Source organism: Postia placenta, assembly GCF_002117355.1.
Source record: "Postia placenta MAD-698-R-SB12 unplaced genomic scaffold POSPLAscaffold_17, whole genome shotgun sequence".
Lineage (NCBI taxonomy): Eukaryota > Fungi > Basidiomycota > Agaricomycetes > Polyporales > Adustoporiaceae > Rhodonia > Rhodonia placenta.
Genome location: NW_020169848.1, coordinates 463,427 through 482,594, shown reverse-complemented (window position 1 = coordinate 482,594; position 19,168 = coordinate 463,427). Strand labels below are relative to the sequence as shown.

The 19,168-nt window shown below is 52.1% G+C and overlaps 5 protein-coding genes and 1 non-coding gene across 6 annotated transcripts; 4 read left to right on the top strand and 2 right to left on the bottom strand.

The window, feature by feature from the left end:
• Positions 1-672: 672 nt before the first annotated feature.
• On the top strand, positions 673-4,659 carry POSPLADRAFT_1036737 (hypothetical protein; the record flags this gene model as incomplete). Its single annotated transcript, XM_024477168.1, has 17 exons — positions 673-847; positions 903-965; positions 1,085-1,373; positions 1,425-1,521; positions 1,633-1,675; positions 1,728-1,828; positions 1,884-1,913; positions 1,960-2,062; positions 2,097-2,215; positions 2,265-2,341; positions 2,391-2,542; positions 2,610-2,734; positions 2,787-2,913; positions 3,667-3,810; positions 3,944-4,422; positions 4,470-4,590; positions 4,640-4,659. The coding sequence occupies 17 exons, from the start codon at positions 673-675 to the stop codon at positions 4,657-4,659; spliced, it is 2,265 nt and encodes a 754-aa protein (XP_024334476.1).
• Positions 4,660-4,728: 69 nt separating this feature from the next.
• On the top strand, positions 4,729-5,102 carry POSPLADRAFT_1156227 (hypothetical protein; the record flags this gene model as incomplete). The annotated part of the gene is made up of 2 exons (XM_024487044.1): positions 4,729-4,893; positions 5,034-5,102. 2 exons carry the CDS (start codon positions 4,729-4,731, stop codon positions 5,100-5,102), a joined length of 234 nt encoding a protein of 77 aa, XP_024334475.1.
• Positions 5,103-6,461: 1,359 nt separating this feature from the next.
• On the bottom strand, positions 6,462-6,836 carry POSPLADRAFT_1156240 (hypothetical protein; the record flags this gene model as incomplete). The annotated part of the gene is made up of 2 exons (XM_024487046.1): positions 6,462-6,518; positions 6,633-6,836. 2 exons carry the CDS (start codon positions 6,834-6,836, stop codon positions 6,462-6,464), a joined length of 261 nt encoding a protein of 86 aa, XP_024334474.1.
• A 6,699-nt stretch (positions 6,837-13,535) lies between these two features.
• Positions 13,536-13,646, bottom strand: POSPLADRAFT_t154. Its single transcript has one exon. It is a non-coding gene; the product is annotated as a tRNA-Asn (tRNA).
• Positions 13,647-13,742: 96 nt separating this feature from the next.
• On the top strand, positions 13,743-15,917 carry POSPLADRAFT_1076205 (hypothetical protein; the record flags this gene model as incomplete). The annotated part of the gene is made up of 5 exons (XM_024482897.1): positions 13,743-13,756; positions 13,821-15,283; positions 15,340-15,553; positions 15,613-15,707; positions 15,767-15,917. The coding sequence occupies exons 2-5, from the start codon at positions 14,058-14,060 to the stop codon at positions 15,915-15,917; spliced, it is 1,686 nt and encodes a 561-aa protein (XP_024334473.1). The 5' UTR covers positions 13,743-13,756; positions 13,821-14,057.
• Positions 15,918-17,972: 2,055 nt separating this feature from the next.
• POSPLADRAFT_1109503 (hypothetical protein) lies at positions 17,973-18,347 on the top strand (the record flags this gene model as incomplete). The annotated part of the gene is made up of 1 exon (XM_024483348.1): positions 17,973-18,347. A coding segment is annotated over one exon (375 nt), but the record flags the coding sequence as incomplete, so codon positions are not given.
• Positions 18,348-19,168: the final 821 nt, after the last annotated feature.

Below are 19,168 nucleotides of genomic sequence, written 5' to 3'. Positions count from 1 at the left end.
CGCAGAAGGAGAAGAAGAAGCCAAAGGCACCTAAGGCTGCTGGCGAGGCTTTCTTGAGCATGTTCTTTGCCCTGTAAGCGCACACAGAATATTCTGCCACTGATGAACCGTTCTGGTCATGACATCGTTGTATTTCCAGCGTATTGAAGACACATGTTGGCCGCTGAGCTCAGTGTTGTGTAGGGCGTTGTAGGCCTGTCCTTTTGTCGGCCTGGTATACAAGATGGGGATGGGGAGCGGGTATGTATCTCGCCACCTCTACTGGACTGCTTCCGATTACAAGGCTGATGGTATTCTGCTCATAGTGTTCGCTGTCATCGACATGTGAGTATCTCCTGTCCGCTCTCTGGTATCTGCATCAAACTGAATTTTCATGCTGTAGGGTGACTTTTACAAGGTCTGCAGCATGTGCAGCAGCTGCTTATCAATGGGCGCTAATGTACTGATTGCGCAACATGTCACGCAATCTCCAGGTGCGATACCTTGCACACTTGATACACCCCACTCCACAGATTGCGTGATCTGTGGAGCAGCAAATGGTGAATCAGATTGCGCTCACTATTGTGCCATGAGGGATATATATAATTGTTGTGCTGTGCGTGTTTGTCTTTATCCTGCCCTTCCCCCAGCCCCATTCCCTCTTGTTTGCACACCTTTTGTCAATCCACAAAAATGATACTTACCTTCAGTCTTGAGGAGGTCCACTTGCTACTCCAATTGCTACACCAATTTGGTGACAGCTGTCTGTTTCAAATTATAAGGCGGTTAGAGGTAGCTGTGTCTTCAGAGACAGCTGTGTCTCCTGAGCCAGAATCATACTCCATACAAGTACCTCAAAATGAACCTAGTGAGTGATAGCTACTTTGAAAAATGCTTGCTTGGCTTACATCAGCTTGTATTAGACAATGACATTGAGGAGAACATGTCAAACCCATCTGTGATGGCTACCTCATTGGAGGACAATGGTATGCATCAATCCTTGTTTTGAAAATATGTGCTTATCATTGAAAAGCACATGTGATCTTTGATCAAGATGTGTCTCAAGCACTCTTGCTTGTGGGTCCCTTGCGAACAATTCGCACAGGTGCTTGCTCAGGGAGGGCACCTGTAAAAGTTGTTACAAGAAAGAAGCCCTGGATGGACTCCAATACTCAAACCTCCTCCTTGCTGGCTTTATTGGCTAGCGGGAATGCAGATAACAGTTTGGAAGAATGGTTAAACTCAAATGTTTCACTCCCTACCAGACCAGATGGCACCATACTAGACAAGCTAGCCACTATTGTACAGCGTTGTCAAGTGAAGCATGCTCAAGCACTTGATGTAGGTTTTCATGTCATGATTAACCTAATGGAATTGGCTTTTGCTTGTGAAAGGTAAGTAGTTGTATCTATGATGTTGATGTATGAAGACTCATGTATTGCTAGCATAACTATCAAGACTAAGCAAAGCCTCACCACAATCTGGAAGAATCTACAGACTGGCAACAACAACAAACCTCCTCTAGGCACATTTCAACATTGGGTGTGTAATGGAAATCATTTTATTTCCCTTGCTGCAGGAGGAAGCATCTACATCATTCTGTTGATTGCTGTCCAATCTTTGAGATCAAGGATTTGCAAAACGGATGTTCAGGTGATCAATGGCATTGCCAATATACTTCGAGCTCCTGATATAGGTAAGTCATTTTGGCATTGTATGTTACATATTTTGCCTACCTATTATTGTAGATGATCAATCGGGGGCAATTGTCATCAGACAGCTAGTTCCCAAGATAGCCTATCTCAGACAAAAGCTGGCCTTCAAGTTCCAATCTTTGTTCAGTGATAGTGTTTTGTCACACTGTGATATGCCTGTGACTGCTTTGTGCAGCAACCTTGATATAGGTGATAAAATGTTTGCCAGTGTCAATTAAAGTAAGTGATTTATGATTTGTATATACATAAACTAACACAATTTTAGAGCTTTTGCATATTTGCCAAGAGACAAGCAAATATGGCAATCTTGTTATCAGCATATCCCTTCACTGCCACAGCAGAACAATCTGGTTCTGCCTCCTATGCATGTGATCACCACTGGTTATGATGCCTCACATGCAGATAACATCAAGGTGCCTGCAATTTGTCTTGGATCCAACAACTACAGGTGGACCCAAACTGAGCGCATTCTTGCAAAAGATGCCTCTAAAGCTACTAATTTGCATGATCTGGATAAAAAGGTACATAATGATCTTGATATGACTTTACTTTAACTAACTATTTATTTAGCTACACCAGCATTTCATTGATGGAAGAAAAGATCCCAATACACCCTACCTTGAGATGTCACCTTCATGCACATCTGAGTGAGCACATTTGCATTTCATATAACTAGCAATTGATATCACATTTTAGAGGGCCAGTGAGACTGGAAAACAAAAATGGAGAACTTATTGCCTTTATATCATCTTCAATGCCAGACAATCTTCAACACAAGCTACTTGATTGCTTGAAGGCAGTTTTGCCTAGCGCAAATGCCTTGACACATACAGACTCAGTGTCGCATGGTTCAAATTATTCATATGAAGCCTTCTATTTTTCACTATACAATTGCTACACCACTTGCTTGTGAAGATGGCAGAAGAACAAATTATGCGCAATTCATGCCATATCAATCAGCCAACTGCAGTAATCATGAGGAGTTATACAACAATCTCAAAGATGTCTTCAAAGACATTTTCACATGGATTGATGAAATGGTAAGTTTATGATTATGTTTGCATTATTAACAGATTGTTGATAATCATGCAGCTTAGGCATTATCTACCCAAGGAATATGAAATTCTCAGTATCGACACAGAGTGTTTGCCATTTGGTGATCACTCTGTCTTTCATCCTTTCCTCAGCCTTGTCCTCAACATCAATGTTGTGACAACAGGTCACAGAGATGGCAACAATGATCCTTTTTGTCTCGTATTGATCATTGTATCACAAAACCTACAAACCCACCTTATAGCTCGATGGTAAGGGGGGGAGATAGTAGCACTTAAGTGTGGGGGAGGTAATGCTGTTAAGCGCAACAACAAAGTGAATAGAACTGGGGGACAGGATGCCCCAGGATGCTGTCTTATATACATGAGGGAAAACCCCCCAGAGACCGGTAATAGACCCCTGGTACCTAGCCAAGTAAGAATTACTAAGTATCATGTGCCCTATGGTGCGATATGGCGCTATCGATGATGTCATAGTCTGGCCCTGCCCTGCCCTGGGCCTAGGGTCCAGAATTGACCAGCCTATGGCCTAGTGCCTGAGCCTAGCTCCTACGGCACCAGTGACAACTCTGCGCCTTAGGCTGTGACTGCGCCTCTTGTGCCTTGACAAATGTGCGCCTTGGACCTGACCTTGTGCATGTTCATTTTAGTAAGGTTGCGACTTTTGTGGGCAATTCCTGAACCAATTTTGCTTACCTGTCCCTCTGCAGACAACCTTGTTCCTCCACCTGGCCGCTATTGTGTTCTAGTCCATGGCCTACCCTGCCAGTGACGCCTGCGGAGTTCAACGCCTGCGGAGTTCGGTGCCAGCGATAGCACCAGATTTGGATATATCTGGTAAGAGATTGCGCGACATGCTGCCCCAATCTAAAATCATGCCTTATTGGGATGTTCCGCGCAGACTGGCTATATCTGTCCAGAGATTGTGCCGCATGTTGGCGCCGCTGACAGCTGCGCACCTTGCTTGAGCTACCGCTGGACACCGCCTATCACATGCTCCCCTCCTTCACATGCCATTTTGAACGCCGGTGCCGACAAGGAAGGCTGGAGATGTGATCCATCTTGTGAGTTCTCCTGCTTTCCCCCCTTGATGCTACTGCTGGATATGCTCTTTGTCCTTTGTCTTTTTGACCAGCATGCCCTTTCTATCATCCAACTCGCCTCCTGATGACCACGCTCTTGTCCAGGCTGTTGCAGACCTAGTCAATCACCTCAAGCATGCCCGGTCGCTCTCTCCAACTGCCTCACCCAACAGTCGCGCCATCCGACGTCGACTACAACAAGAGCTTCAAAAGCTTCGACCATACATTGTAGCTGATGATCTTGGCGACAGTCCAAGCCCTGACAATCAAGTGGACAACAATGCCAATGATCTGGGTGACGCGGATGACAACAACAACACACACAATGATGATGCCAACAACGCCAACGCTATCATCAACGGTGAGGCCAACAACAACATAACTGCGGTCATCAACACTAGCCATAGTCGAACTGTCCAATCAAGATGTATCAAGATATTCAAAGCCATTGGACAGGCGCCTGTCGCTGCGAGGGAATTTTGTGAGATTGTGTCTACACTTCCAGCAGGAACCTATGTCTTTGTCGAAGATGCAGCCTTCATGGTCCTTTGTCGTGGCTATGAACCAGTGAATGCGGAAAACATTGATTGCTGGGTGCGTTTTCCTGCCATCACTAACATTGTTGCTGATAGCCCTCACAGAGAGCGGCGCTTGATCCCCTTACCGCCTCTTTGCCTGCTGGACGAGACATACGCGCCATGGCCATACATGCAGCGCGTCTTACAAGCATTGAGGCTCGTCTTCATGAGCGTCACCAAGCAGGTAACCTGATGTCATCCTTGTGCGTAATTCTGACGTTTTTTGGTTATAGGTGTTGCAGGACCTTGCTGACGCATCTGCCGGTACCAACCTTTTCTACCTCATTATATCACAAAACCTATAAACCCACCTTATAGCTTGATGGTAAAGGGGGGAGATAAAGCACTTAAGTGTGGGGAAGATAATGCTGTTAAGCGCAACAATGAAGTGAATAAAACTGGGGGACAGGGTGCCCCAGGATGCTGCTTTATATACATGAGGGAAAACCCCCCAGGGACCGGTAATGGACCCCTGGTACCTAGCCAAGTAAGGATTACTAAGTATCATGTGCCCTATGATGTCATATATGATGTCATAGTTTGGCCCTGCCCTGCCCTGGGCCTAGGGTCCAGAATTGACCGGCCTATGGCCTAGTGCCTGAGCCTAGCTCCTACCTATGATATCAGAATGATGTCATGGTCCAGACAGAGTCTGGTTTCTATCTAGAAAAGGTCCGGCATCAGAGTCCAGCCTGATGTGTCCAGAACAAGATCATGTGTCGCTTATTTAAGCGGATAACCCCTTAGATATGCAGATGTACCCATATGCGGACGGATAAGTATGGATAAGTCCCTATACCCTTTGATATGTCCGCAAAAATAGCGGAAAAAGTAGGTAAAATTAGGGAAACTGTGACACATTGGAGATTTCCAGGGTGGGGCACTATGCCTAGTTGAGCCAGGGTTGGTGATTCCCCTTGGCAATGGGGATTTGCTAGTTTTCAAATCCGCTGAAATCACGCATTTCAACTTACATTATGTTGGATCATGCGCCTCCCTTACTTTAAAAACTAACAGGGCATTCAAAACATGGGTTACAAATCACAATGGCTGGCAAAACAATGATTTCTTTGATGTATAGCACTTATTAATAGTTCATATCATTCTGCCGATGCCATGTATCTCACTTCCGATGCTGTCAAGTAACAGTCGGACACTGTAACCAACTCAGCCATGGAGCATATACTCCAGTGCCCTTTACAGTAATTCCAAAATGATAGACTGCATATGGCCCCCAGCACATGTGCTGTATTTGCCTCACCTGCCTATCTCAGTAGGTAACTGAAGGCCCATAAAGGCTGCAGCGGCAAAGCTGATAAGCAACCCATTGAACTACATGGTATGCATAAATCAATGAAGTTGAGATTCTCAAAATGCAGCATGCAAATTTGGATTTGCAAGGTGGGTAGCAGAGTTACTAGACACAAATCGATTATCATCATGACCGTCTGTCACGAGTTGGTACGGCGTCTAGCCGTCTTTTAATTTTTTCCTTTTTGCGGGCTCGAACCCGCGACCTCTGTACTACATGCCTGATACGGACACATCATATCTACTGTACAATTAGATTAGATGGGGCAGCAGTGCACGGCACAGCTCGGGCTCTGCTGACACAGCCTCTCTGACTCACCGGCCCCCGGGGCCGCGTCAGCATGCTGTGCATGGACCAGCTGCGCACGAACCAGTGCGCACAGCCTGCCCTTATCTCCCCATGTATATAAGCCGGCCTCTGCTGCCCTAGGGACCTCAGTTTCGACCTCTTGTCCCTAGGTCAGTAAGCCCCAGTTGTATTCCCTTTCTTACTTAACTAACTAATATATTACTTGTCCCTAGCCTTAGGTTTGAGCGCTGCTCACCATCGCTTCGGTGAGACCCAGTCGAACGCCCCCAGCATTTAGGTTTTCTCCTGTCGCTTGACCTCAAGTCGCGACATTAGGTCAAAACTGCCCACCGCTGCCGGTGTTCATCGGAACCCAAAAACACTCACTTTCACTTCCTACAGGTCGGGTGGTGTGCACCCTACTATACATCGCCACCACTTAGGGGACGAACTCTTCAGTACCTGCACTTCAGTGGGCGGTACTTGTCCTCACGGACGCGTGGCTTAGGTTCCTGCTGCATACTAGCCAAAAGCAGTACTGGGCCCCACGTGAACTGCGAACTCTAGTGTTATCTTGGGTGCCGTAGGTGTAAGCTAGTATAGCATGGCCTTTGTAGTACGCGCACCTCCCCGTCCTCCCCCCATCCATCGTGGCTGCCTGTCAAGGCCAAGTTCACGCATTCGACTCTCAGGACCTTGTTGATGTCTACATCCCAGATGGTCCTGACACCCTTATCCTCACCTGCGAGCAGCAGCTGTGCCCCAACCGGACACCCCGATCGATCGAACAGGATTACCCACGGTACAAGGCGATCAGAAGGGCCCAACATCCGCTCGGCCCCTGCAGCACCCTCGCCTTCCGATCCGCCTCTTGACATTCTCGCCCTGTCTCCCCCAGCTCCCGCCTTCCCCAAACTGTTGCCGGTCCAAGTCAAGCGCGAGGAGATCTCCCTCCATACCCTGCGCCAGAGCCTGAGCCTGAGGAGAGTGCGAGTGAAGAAGGAGTCTCGGAGTCCGAGTTCGCGGATTCTGCTCGGCCCGCCTCACCGACAGCGCTCGCCTCCACGTCAGCAGTCCCTGACGTACGTAACCCCACCTCCGAACCTCCTCCGGCGCCTTCACCGCCGTCTCCGCCGTGAGGCCGCTCGCGCACTCGCTCCCCTCGAAGTCCGACCAGCAAAGGGACACAACAGCCACCTCCGCCCCCGCACCGTCCTCCGTCCCCCCCGCCGCCGATAATGTCCTCACCCACGGCTGCCCCCGACAAGGAGACCCTGAAGCTCCTCCTCCCTCTCCGTTATGACGGCAAAACTGTCATCGAGTGTGACAGGTTCCTGTCACAGCTACGCATCTACTGGTTGGTTAACACGTCGTTAACCACCATCGAGCTCAAAGTACAGGTCGCACTGAGCCTGCTCGACGGAGATGCCCGTGCCTGGGCCACTCCTTACTTCGCCCAACTCGTGTCGGTGCAGATGGGTGTACAAGGGGTCACGACCCCGTTTCAGAACGAAGCAGCCTTCACTGCCGCCTTCAAGGCTCGCTTCGGTAATCTCGACGACGAGGCGGCAGCACAAGTAGAGCTGGCGAAGCTCTGCGCGGACAAGTCGGTCCGTGAAAAATGCACCGCTGCGGAATTCTCCGCGCTGTTCAAGGGTCCGGCGGATCACTCTGGGTATGGGGACCTGGAGCTACGCGACAAGTACCTGAGTGGCATCCCCTCCCACGTGTATCGCAAGATCGAGCTCGAGACCTTCACCACGTGGCTAGAAGCTGAGAAGCGTGCCACTGAGGTCAAGCAGATCCTCGACATCAGCCGGGCCCGTCGGCCCGAGCTAAACAACTTCTTCCCGGCCCGAGGTCGAGGACGCGGAGGGGCACGTGGTGGTGCACCCCAGTTGCACGCAGCTTCAGCCAGCATCAATGCGACCGTCAGAAAAGGAAACTTCCCTGGCAGTTGTTTTGGCTGCGGGAAGCAAGGGTACTGTCGTTTCGAGTGCCCCAATTGTAAGGACAAGCCTTACACAAAACATGCCGACACACGGGCTACGGTTGCCTCAGGATCCACCCAGGCGGCGACAAGCGCCCCCATCACTTCACCCTCGGCAAGTATAAGTGCCGCTTCAGCAAAATCCGAGCAATCGGAGCTGGCGGACTTAATGGCACAGGTGAAGTCGATGCGCGAGGAGCTCAAGCACTATTGGGCGATGAAGGAAGAGGGTTTTTGATCCGGTCCGCGCTTCGTGCCGCACGCGTCGGGCCGCATATATCCTGTAATAAGTATAATGTATTGTCAACTGCGACGGTGTACGAATTGGACCAGGGGTCCCAGCATTTTCACATCCCAGTTTGACTTCAAGGAAAAAGATGGCACAAAGACATAATCGCTATGGTGGACAGCGGAGTCACCACGAAGTTTATCAACAAGCGATTCATTGTAGAAAATAAGGTGCAGACGCGGAAATTGAAAGAGCCAATTCTGCTATACAATATCGACGGCACCCTCAATAAAGACGGAAGCATCTCGGAAGTAGCTGTGCTACAGATGCAGATAGGAGAACACGTCGAGAAGACGGTGTTTACAGTCACGGACATCGGTCCAGAAGATGTGATCGTTGGGTTGGATTGGCTGCATGAGCACAACCCCGAAATCGATTGGGAGAAAGGCTCCCTCAAATTGTCGCGATGCCCTGAAACATGCAGTGCCAGGAGAACTGGCTGGATGGAGCAAGCAGCGACTGCGCGTGATACGGGGGTCAGGCCCACAGTGCGCAGGCATTCACCGAAGTCCAAACGGTCAGTCATAGGTGCCTGCCGGAGTAAGGTACTCCCGGACTTCGAACCCGAAGAAGATCTGGTAGTGTCGCGACTTAGGGTCGAGCGACAGGGGAAAAACCAAATGCTGGGGGCGTTCGACTTATCTTACCGAAGCGATGGTGAGCTAGGCTCAAACCTAAGGCTAGGGACAAGTTAATATATTAGTTAAGTAAGCAAGGAGAATACAACTGGGGGCTTACTGACCTAGGGACAAGAGGTCGAAACTGAGGTCCCTAGGGCAGCAGAGGCCGGCTTATATATAGGGGAAGTTTAGGGGAGGCTGTGCGCACTGGTCCGTGCACAGCTGGTCTGTGCGCAGCATGCTGACGCAGCCCCAGGGGCCGGTGAGTCAGAGAGGCTGTGTCAGCAGAGCCCGAGCTGTGCCGCGCACTGCCGCCCATCTAATCTAATCGTACAGTAGATAGTGATATGTCCATATCGGGCATGTAGTACAGAGGTCGCGGGTTCGAGCCCGCAAAAAGGAAAAAATTAAAAAACGGCTAGATGCCGTACCAAGTCGTGACAGGTAGAGGTCGAGTGGGACAAGGCCGACTTGATCGAGGCCTGGGAGCAAGGTATCACGCTTCCCGGCGCCCCTCAGCTGTTCGTCGCAGCAGGGCATACGTACTCCCAGCTGTTCGCTGAGGAAGAGATCAAGAAAAAGGTCGTTAAAACTGCTGAAGAGTCGGTACCCAAGCAGTACCACGAGTTTCTGAAGGTCTTCTCGAAGGAAGCATCAGAACGACTACCCAAAAGGAAGCCGTACGATCATGCGATCGAACTCGTACCCGGCTATTCGACATTCCATTCGAAGGTGTACCCCCTGTCGAACAATGAGCAGGAGGAGCTTGACAAGTTCCTCAAGGAGCAACTGGCAAAGGGCTACATACGGGAATCAAAGTCGCCCATCTCGTCCCCTTTCTTCTTCATCAAAAAGAAGGAAGGGACACTTTGACCAGTACAGGACTACCGCCGGTTGAACGCGATCACCGTCAAGAATCGTTACCCGCTGCCGCTGATCACCGAAATGGTAGACAAGCTCCGTGGTGCCACGCTCTTCACCAAGTTCGACATCAGATGGGGCTATAACAATGTCCGGATCAAAGCCGGTGACGAGTGGAAAGCTGCCTTTGTAACTAACCAGGGGCTGTACGAACCCCTGGTGATGTTCTTTGGCCTCACCAATTCCCCCGCAACCTTCCAGGCCATGATGAACGAGATTTTCCACGATCTCATCGTCGGCGGCAAGATCCTCATGTACCTGGACGACATACTCATCTTCTCTACCAACAAAGAGCAGCATGAAAAGGTCACACGCGAGGTTCTTCGTCGCCTTCAGGACAACGATCTGTTCCTGAAACCTGAGAAGTGTGAATGGGATGTTCCCAAAGTTGACTACATCGGCTATGTGTTCGGCGGCGATGAGGTAGCGATGGATCCCGCGAAGCTGAAAGGAATTAATGAGTGGCCGGTACCCCGGAACAAAAAAGACATTCAGAAGTTCCGGGGGTTCTCCAACTTCTACCGCCGCTTCATCAAAGACTTCGCTAAGATCTCGCGACCACTCGACCGACTCACAGGGAACGACCCATGGCATTGGGGCGAAGAGGAGCAACACGCCTTCGATGAGCTCAAGCGGCTCTTTGCGACGACTCCAGTCTTGGCGCTATACGACCCTAACCGGGAGACGCACATTGAAGTCGATGCCTCAGGGTACACCACCGGTGGCGTGTTGATGCAGAAGCAGGATGATGGTAAATGGCACCCAGTAGCCTTCCAATCCCATGCGATGGATCCGGCGCAGCAGAACTACAAGATCTACGATAAGGAGATGCTTGTGATCATCGAAGCACTAGACGACTGGCGCCACTATCTTGAGGGACTACCCAATCAGTTTGAGATTGTGACCAACCATAAGAATCTCAAATATTGGCGAACGTCACAGCACCTCACGCGGCGTCAGGCACGATGGTCGCTATTCTTGGCTCGTTTCGACTTCCACATCACGCATAAAGCCGGGACGTCGAATGGAAAAGCCGATGCCCTGTCCTGCCGGCCAGATCATCAGATCGGCGATGAGGATGATAACACCGATCAGGTGGTTCTCAAGCCAGAGCGCTTCCGCATCGCCTCCGCCCAGCACGGCCATGCCTCAGTGACGGCCGATCAGTCGCTTCTGAAACGCATCAGGGAATGTTCAGAGAAGGATCGTGTAGTGGCCGAGGCACTTGAAAAGGTGCAGGACCTCGGGCCACCCCGGCTGCAAAGGGGCTTTGAGGAGTGGAATGCCGAACAAGGACTCCTGCTGTTCCACGGATGCGTGTATGTCCCAAAGAACACAGAGCTCCGGCGGGATATTGTCAAAATCCACCACGACTCGCCAATTGCCGGCCATGGCGGTCGGGCCAAGACCCTTGAGCCCGTATCACGGAACTACTGGTGGCCTGGGATGTCCAAATTTGTCAATGAGTACGTAAGCACCTGCGACGTGTGCAACCGTACCAAGACATTCCCAGCCAAGCCCCAGGGTCCGCTGAAGCCGAACGAGATCCCCGAGCGCCCATGGCAGATCATCACGACCGATATGATCGTCGGCTTGCCAAAGTCTGATGGATTCGACTCGATCCTGGTCACCGCTGACCGCTTCACAAAGCAGGTCCACTTCTCGGCCTGTCATAAGACCCTGACGGCAGAAGGTGCGGCAGATCTGTACATCCGCGATGTGTTCAAGCATCATGGGGCCCCGGCCAAGGTCATATCAGACCGAGGTCCCCAGTTCGCTTCGAAGTATCTCCATATGGTGTACAAGGGACTGGGGATCAAGCCAGCACTGTCCACAGCATTTCATCCTCAGACAGACGGCCAGACAGAGCACTGGAATCAGGAGATCGAGCAGTACCTGCGTGCTTTCACAAGCCACAGGCAGGATGATTGGGCAAAGCAGTTGCCACTCGCGGAGTTCGCACTAAACAATCGAGTTCACTCCGCTACCGGGTACTCCCCCTTCTTCCTGCATCAGGGGTACAATCCGGAGATCCAGGTTCAGATCAATCTGATGTCCGCGATGCCTGCTGCTGCCGATTGGCTTAAGATCCTGAAGGAGGTTCGCGATGATACGCGCTCTGCGCTTGAGCTGTCAGCTAAGCAAATGAAGGTGTACTACGACAAGCACGTGCAGGAGGCACCGGTCTTCACGCTGGGGGATAAGGTCTGGCTTGATGCCTGGAACCTTAAGCTGAAACAGCCGAGCAAGAAGCTCAGTCCCAAGCACCTTGGGCCATATGCCGTGCGGCGAAAGCTCGGAGATTTGGATTACGAATTGGTTCTGCCGAAGTCGGTGCCTGTGCACCCGGTATTCCATGTCTCCTTGCTTAGCAAGTACACGCATAGCGAGATCCCGGGCCGAGAGCCGGAGGAGCTGCCTGCCATTGAGGTTGAGGGCAACAAGGAGTACGAGGTTGAGCAGATCAAGGATTCGAGGATCTTCCGGCGTCAACTGCAGTACCTCGTCAAGTGGAAGGGTTATGATGACTCGCATACGTCATGGGAACCGGCACGCAACGTTGCCAATGCGCCGGCCCTCATAGCCGACTTCCACCAGAAGAACCTGAACACCCCTCGTCGCCTCAATGCTGCTACCTTTGAGGGTCTCAACTTACAGCCGATGCCATCGCCGCTGACTGAAGCACACTGCCGCTCCGGGTGGGAGATGGGCAAGGGCGCCTCGCATGAGGTCATGCGCCGTTGAGGGGGGGTAATGTCACGAGTTGGTACGGTGTCTAGCCGTTTTTTAATTTTTCCTTTTCGCGGGCTCAAACCCGCGACCTCTGTACTACATGCCTGATATGGATGCGTCGTTATCTACTGTACGATTAGATTAGATGGGGCGGCAGTGCGCGGCACAGCTCGGGCTCCGCTGACACAGCCGCTCTGACTCACCGGCCCCCGGGGCCGCGTCAGCATGCTGTGCACGGACCAGCTGCGCACGGACCAGTGCGCACAGCCTGCCCTTATCTCCCCATGTATATAAGCCGGCCTCTGCTGCCCTAGGGACCTCAGTTTCGACCTCTTGTCCCTAGGTCAGTAAGCCCTTATTTGTATTTCTTTCTTACTTAACTAACTAATATATTACTTGTCCCTAGCCTTAGGTTTGAGCGCTGCTCACTATTGCTTCGGTGAGACCCAGTCGAACGCCCCCAGCTTTTTTAGGTTTTCCCTGTCGCTTGACCTCAAGTCGCGACACCATCACTGCTATGCTACATGACAAATGAAGGTTAAAAAGTGTCACCTGAGCGATTCAAACACTTGCAGGCAGCAAGATCCTGACATCATGGAGTATAATAGCATGGCTGCACCAATTCACTGCATCCTGGTGTGTCCATCGCACTAGGATTATTGTGCCTGTTTCTAGTGCAAGCGGAAAAGAGAGTTCAAGAGGGCCACACTGGAACAGACATAGCACTGCGGGCACATGAGTGCAAGTGAGTGAAATTACTCGAGCAACCGTATGGACCATTGTACCAACAATCATGGTGTCTTCACTGCTCGACCAACTCTCCATAAGAAGACATGATCAGCTGTGTTGCAGTGACTGCAAGTGAGAGAGACAAGTGGTGGAATGCAGTGATCAAGGAGTTGTTCAGCCACCGCGAGTCCGCGAAGTTGTTTGATCCTGTTTATGATCTGGTGGATGGAGGGCATAAAAAGGAACACTGCCCCAGTGAGGCTCGAACTCACGACCTTCCGATGCCATTGCGTGATCCACATGTAATGAATGACATCGCTTAACAGTCGGACGCTGTAACCAACTCAGCCATGGGGCACATATGGTCTGTTTTCCAAAGCGGAGACATAATGTTGAGACTATGTTGCCTATACCTCGATCACCATGCGCATGGTGCACTTTGCACTGGGGACCATCTTGAGATTCAGCGTGAGCCGGTGTTTCTATCCCTTGTTTATCTCCTGCTGCTCTGACGCAAATTGCAAACATGCAGCGATTCCTTCGCCAGTGATTCAGCAAGATCCTGACATCGTGGAGTATAATAGCACGGCTGCACCAATTCACTGCATACTGGCGTGTCCATCGCACTAGGATTATTGTGCCTGTTTCTAGGGCAAGCGGAAAAGAGAGTTCAAGAGGGCCACGCTGGAACAGACATAGCGCTGCGGGCACATGAGTGCAAGTGAGTGAAATTGCTCGAGCAACCGTATGGGCCATTGTACCGACAGTCATGGCGTCTTCACTGCTCGACCGACTCTCCATAAAACCTGCGGCTCTGTCTCTGCTCAATCGCCTGGGGCACGCTGCTGCGTCTCCTGTCTCTGCGGAGGACGCTGATTCTGCATCCACGTCCATTACAGAAACCGACATGGGACCCAGCCCCACGCTCTTAGGTGTCCCGCTCGAGCCGGTCGTCGAGAACGGATCATTACACGATATCTCGTCGAGCCCAGAGACACTGGTGCCCCGCACATTTGAAGACGAAGGCGACACAGTACAGTTCTCCCCTGTCTCCGAGACCGCAGTCGAGAACTTCCTGGCTAGCGTGCTGGATCCCAATCTCGTCGATACGCACAACCACCACGCGGTCTCTTCTGGTCCTGAGCAGTCGGAATCATCAGAAGCTCCGCGGGACGCATCGTCTGCTTCGACCTCTTCGTACGTGCTGGAGGAATGCCGGCGACTGCTGGTCCCGCAGGTCATACGCAACGCGCAGTGCCGGGATCCTCACGTAGATTACGAGGTGTTAGCGGCGCGCGTCCAGGAGCTGGCTACAGACGAGTGGTGCAAGGAAATGGTAGGCCATGCTAAAAGGGTCGTCTCGGAGATGCAAAGTCGCGGGATTGTGCACGGTAACGACAATACGCAACACGTGGAAGCGGCCGGCACTGGCGGCGGAGGCGGGAGTCGGGCTGGCGTCAAGAGAGTGCGCATAGAGGACGAAGCGAATGAGCCGCATGTGCGCGGGAGCAAGATCCCTCGAACCGACGGCCAACTCGACGCCGCCGCTGGTCGCGGACGCTCACGAGACGAGACTGAAATTGGCGGAGCTGCTCAGTCAGATGCTCTATTCACTCTAGATTCTGCGATCCGCATCGTCAAAGATTGTCTGGCTCCAGATGAGACTCCGGCGAGTGGTCAGCCTCATCGCCCTTTGTCTGCGGCACCCCAGAGCATGCCGGACACTCCTCTTCACGCACCTGCGAGCGGATATTCGTCTCAGAGTGGACTGTCAGCAGCTGACATTGATAAAGAAGCGCCCTCAATTGCTACACTTGAACCCAGAGCCTCATCCGAAGACCAGTTGGCTGATAGCCCTCCGTTGAACCGCGTCCCCGGTCTATGGGCCATGACAGTGGGCAGCAAGATACCCGATATTAGCATGATACCATTCATTGTCGAAGATGATACCGCTTCTGCGGCCCATCGATGGGCGCATAGGGATATAGGCTTCGAGTACGTTCAGATCTCGTTCGATTCATCCCATCCGTCGAGTCAATTGACACGTGCAGCGATACCGATACTCATATATCGGTGCACCTTCTCTGCCTCCCGACGGCCACTGTCGCTGAAGTGAACCGGAGCTTGGATCCTGCTGCGTCGCCGGCGGAAGTTGCTGCAGCGTTATGGAGGATTCCGACGTCATGGCCGGCCAAAGGGACGCTCGTCATAGAGGCGAATCCAGGACATTCAGTGTCCTCTCATGCCTTCCTCCCAAGTGTTCTGGTATGTTATGTACTCCCTCTTGGGTAGCTCAACCACAGCCGATTTGTTGTCCACTCCAGGGCGAAATTAACGGGCCCCTCGACATCACGGCCCATATACACGCAGGCGAAAACGTCCTTCGCTTGATTCAGCTGCGCGACACGTCGGATCATGTGTTCGTTGTCCATGCAGCGATACCAAGCCGCGTAGAGCGTAGGCGGTTTGCGGCTATAGACGCCAGATCTCGGCAATGGCTGCAATTTCTCAACAGGGTGATTTCCACCTCGGAGAGCAGATCATGGCCGCAACTTCCGGCTTCGATTTCGGCTGCAATGGCTATGTGACCCTACAACAGACATTTTACTCTCGTTGTCATCCTTTGTAGCCACATCTCCAGGTGCGGGACGCGTATAGCAATTTTTGTAGCCCGTGGCAAACACGTATGTACACCAACTCTGACGCTGATGACCGCCTTCACGAGCTCTATAGATACATATCGGATACTGCTGAATTCGTATCGGCAGGTCTTTCGCGTCTCATGCGTGTATTTGCGGACTCGAAAGTAAGCTCGATCTTGCGACGCGATCGAGATCAGAGACGCGCGGGGTTTGTTTGCGCGTTGTTTGTTGCATCCGGGGCGCTGCGATCAGGGCCTGTGCCAAGATGGAGTGACGCGCCATGTGCCACATGGTTCCTGGCCTGAGGCTTTGCTGCCTTTATGTGGCTCATCTGAACGGGCCATCTGTCAATGGCACGGCGCGTTTTGTCCGCTCTCTTTCGTGTACTTTCCGACATCGACTGCGCAGTCCCCCTGCCCTCCCACAATCCCCCAACCAGTCGGAACCGAGCTGCATCAAGCATGTGCGGATGTCGACTTGACAATTGAGCAGCTGACCCCATCGCATAGCAGTGCAAAAATCCGTCGCCTGGCAGCTTATCTTTGCGTCTTTCCTGTGCTCGACAGACCTCATCGCCTCGATGTACAACCATGTCTTGCCCATGTTTCTGGGTACGTTTGCTGCGACGGTCTTGCTGTGAGTTCATAAATACATGATGTCACTTCCAAAATAAACGTTCGCGAAGTGTGCTCATCAGCGTGTCGGCCCCATTAATCCGTGTCTTCTACTTTCTCGAGACCTCTGACGATAATGGCGTGCGATTCGGGATATGGGGTTATTGTGCAACGACCTGCACTGCTGCAAAGTGAGTGAATCCTGAATCGCGTGTTGAATCAACCAGAACGCAGCCCTAGGTTGGGCTACACCTTCGAGACCAAAATAACAGAACCGCTCTCGAGTATTATGGTCCTGTTCCCCGCGGGTGCGTGTGTATTATCGCAGTGTGCTTCCGCGCGATGGACTGACTTTCGTGATTAGCCGCGGGGGTCAGTCTTATATCACTGATTGTTCTCCTGCCCCTTTTGCGCTCACCTCGCTCCCGCACCTACCCAATACTCTTGTCCTGTATGCTATCCTTCCTCGCCGCTGCCCTTTCCATTGCCGCGTTTGTAGTGCTGGTATACATTACCGCGGTAGCATTGTCGGCTTTTCAGAAGGAAGGAGATACAGCCACGCTTGGCCCTCTCGTGAGTACACTCATTGCGCTCTTCGCTTCAGGCGCTCAACGCTCAACGCGTTCTCACGATAGATCTGGATGTCCCTTGTGTCTTCCGTCCTACTATTCCTCGTCGCCTTGGGCGCAGGTTGTGGCCTCTGCTTTGGCGGGAGGTTCGGGAGAAAGCGTGAATATCTTGAAGATGATCAGTGACCTTTGGTTTCTCATCGGTTGCCTGCACGTGTAGTTTATTTCCTCTTTATGTCCTGGACGCACTTTCACCTTCTGTGCTTAGTTCGCTCGCTTCAGTTGTGCTTATACAGACCCCGTTTCTGTCTTGTGCATTGTATGGCTGGTGTGGTCAATGTGATGTATTGAGCTGTGGCCCCTGAATCCAACACACTTCCTCACAGCTCTTCGAAACAGGCGTGTCCTGTAAACCTTGGTGAATGAGTCGCTCCGCTGGAGTGAATGTGCACTATTTCGCAATTTTAATGGTGTTTCAGAGACAGTGAACAGGCTTGAGTAAGCAAGTGCTCTGTCGTAGCCTGTATACTTGCCTGTCTCCGGCTTCCGTCACTCTGTCGCCAGTTGAATGACAAGGGCAGCCACAAGCGAACCATCTTCATGAGGACGGCATAAATATCAGTTCTCAGTTTTCAAAAGTGCGACCGTCAACTGGTGGGCATGTTCTCAACCAAAAGCGGCTGAGAGCTTCAACTTTGTGGCGTAGAGCCTGACGCGTCGCGTCTCGCGTTCCACCATACGCGATCACGTGTTAATCCCGTGCAGCGAAGTCGAACTGCGCGTCTCGGCGAGATCCACCAGCGTTTGCTCTCTCACACAATCCACAACGACTCGAGGAGCTTCTCTCAGTCGCTTCACCATGGATACCACCCTCCCGAGTAACAAGCCACGCAATAGCGTCCTCTACATGTTTGACCCTCTCAAGACGCCGTCTACGCCACGCAGGGACTCGCCTGAGTCGCCTGAGGCTGGGAGCTCCGACAAGGAGAACGACGCGCCGGGGGATCTGACTGCTTTCTTCACTCGCGCCGCGCACTACCAGAAACATGTGGCACCGAAGACACCCAAGGGCAAGCTCATTGACTTTGACACGACCGTCGTGCTCGACGCGTCTGGTTCAGAATCTGATAGCGACGCCGAAAGCGACTCGGAGGAAGATAATGTACAAATGTTCCAGCTGGGAGACTTCCCTTCAGACGACGCGCGTGAACCCGCGTCCTTGAAGAGAGCACCGTTGGTCGATATTGTCCTGGAGGAGAACCAGAAGCAGCCCGCGGGGCAATCATTGGATTGCATCTCCGAGGCGCCCTCGGAGGGGAGCTCTGGTCCGGTCCAGATTGTGACCGCTGCCCCACCGGGTGCACCCCTTGCCATAGTCATCAACTCTATCAATCGAACACATATGTCCAAGTCCGAGCCACCTCTCGAGGATCTTGTGACGGACACATACTCAGACAACGAAGACAAGGAAGAAGTGATGGAAGACACCATCGCCATACCGTTGTCTTTTCCCCAGATTACGGTCAGCTCGCCGACGTACTCCGAGTCAGACTCGCTCACGGAAGCTGACCTTCCGCCCACCTCCGACTCGCCGACCGACCGCCTGTTCGCGTCTTCGTCTACCGTGGTCGTGCCGCCCCTCCGCCGTAGTCCACCCAAGCGCACCATAGCCGCTGACGACCCACGGCGGCGTTCGGTTGACCTGCAAACGTCATTCAGCATGCATATGCACTCGGCGGAGATGTCGTTCGACCTGCTGAACGACAAAATCTCGTTCTTTGGTGGCCCTCATGGTACGGACGCGTCTTGGCCTGGAGGGGAAGGTGAGGACGAGGAGTTCGATTTAGATGCCGAAGAGGAGAACATGGAAGCCGCTGCTAGAGCGTACGAGCTAGCGGAGAAAGAGCAGTGGGAGATGAATGCCCGTCAGACTGCTAAGCCAGAAGCTCACAGTGAACCAATTGCTAAGGCGTTGGAGCAGCGTACACTTAGGCCTGAGCCGGAAGCTCAGGTAGAGGAGATTGTCGAGGAGTCATCGACAGGTGAGCTCTGTCC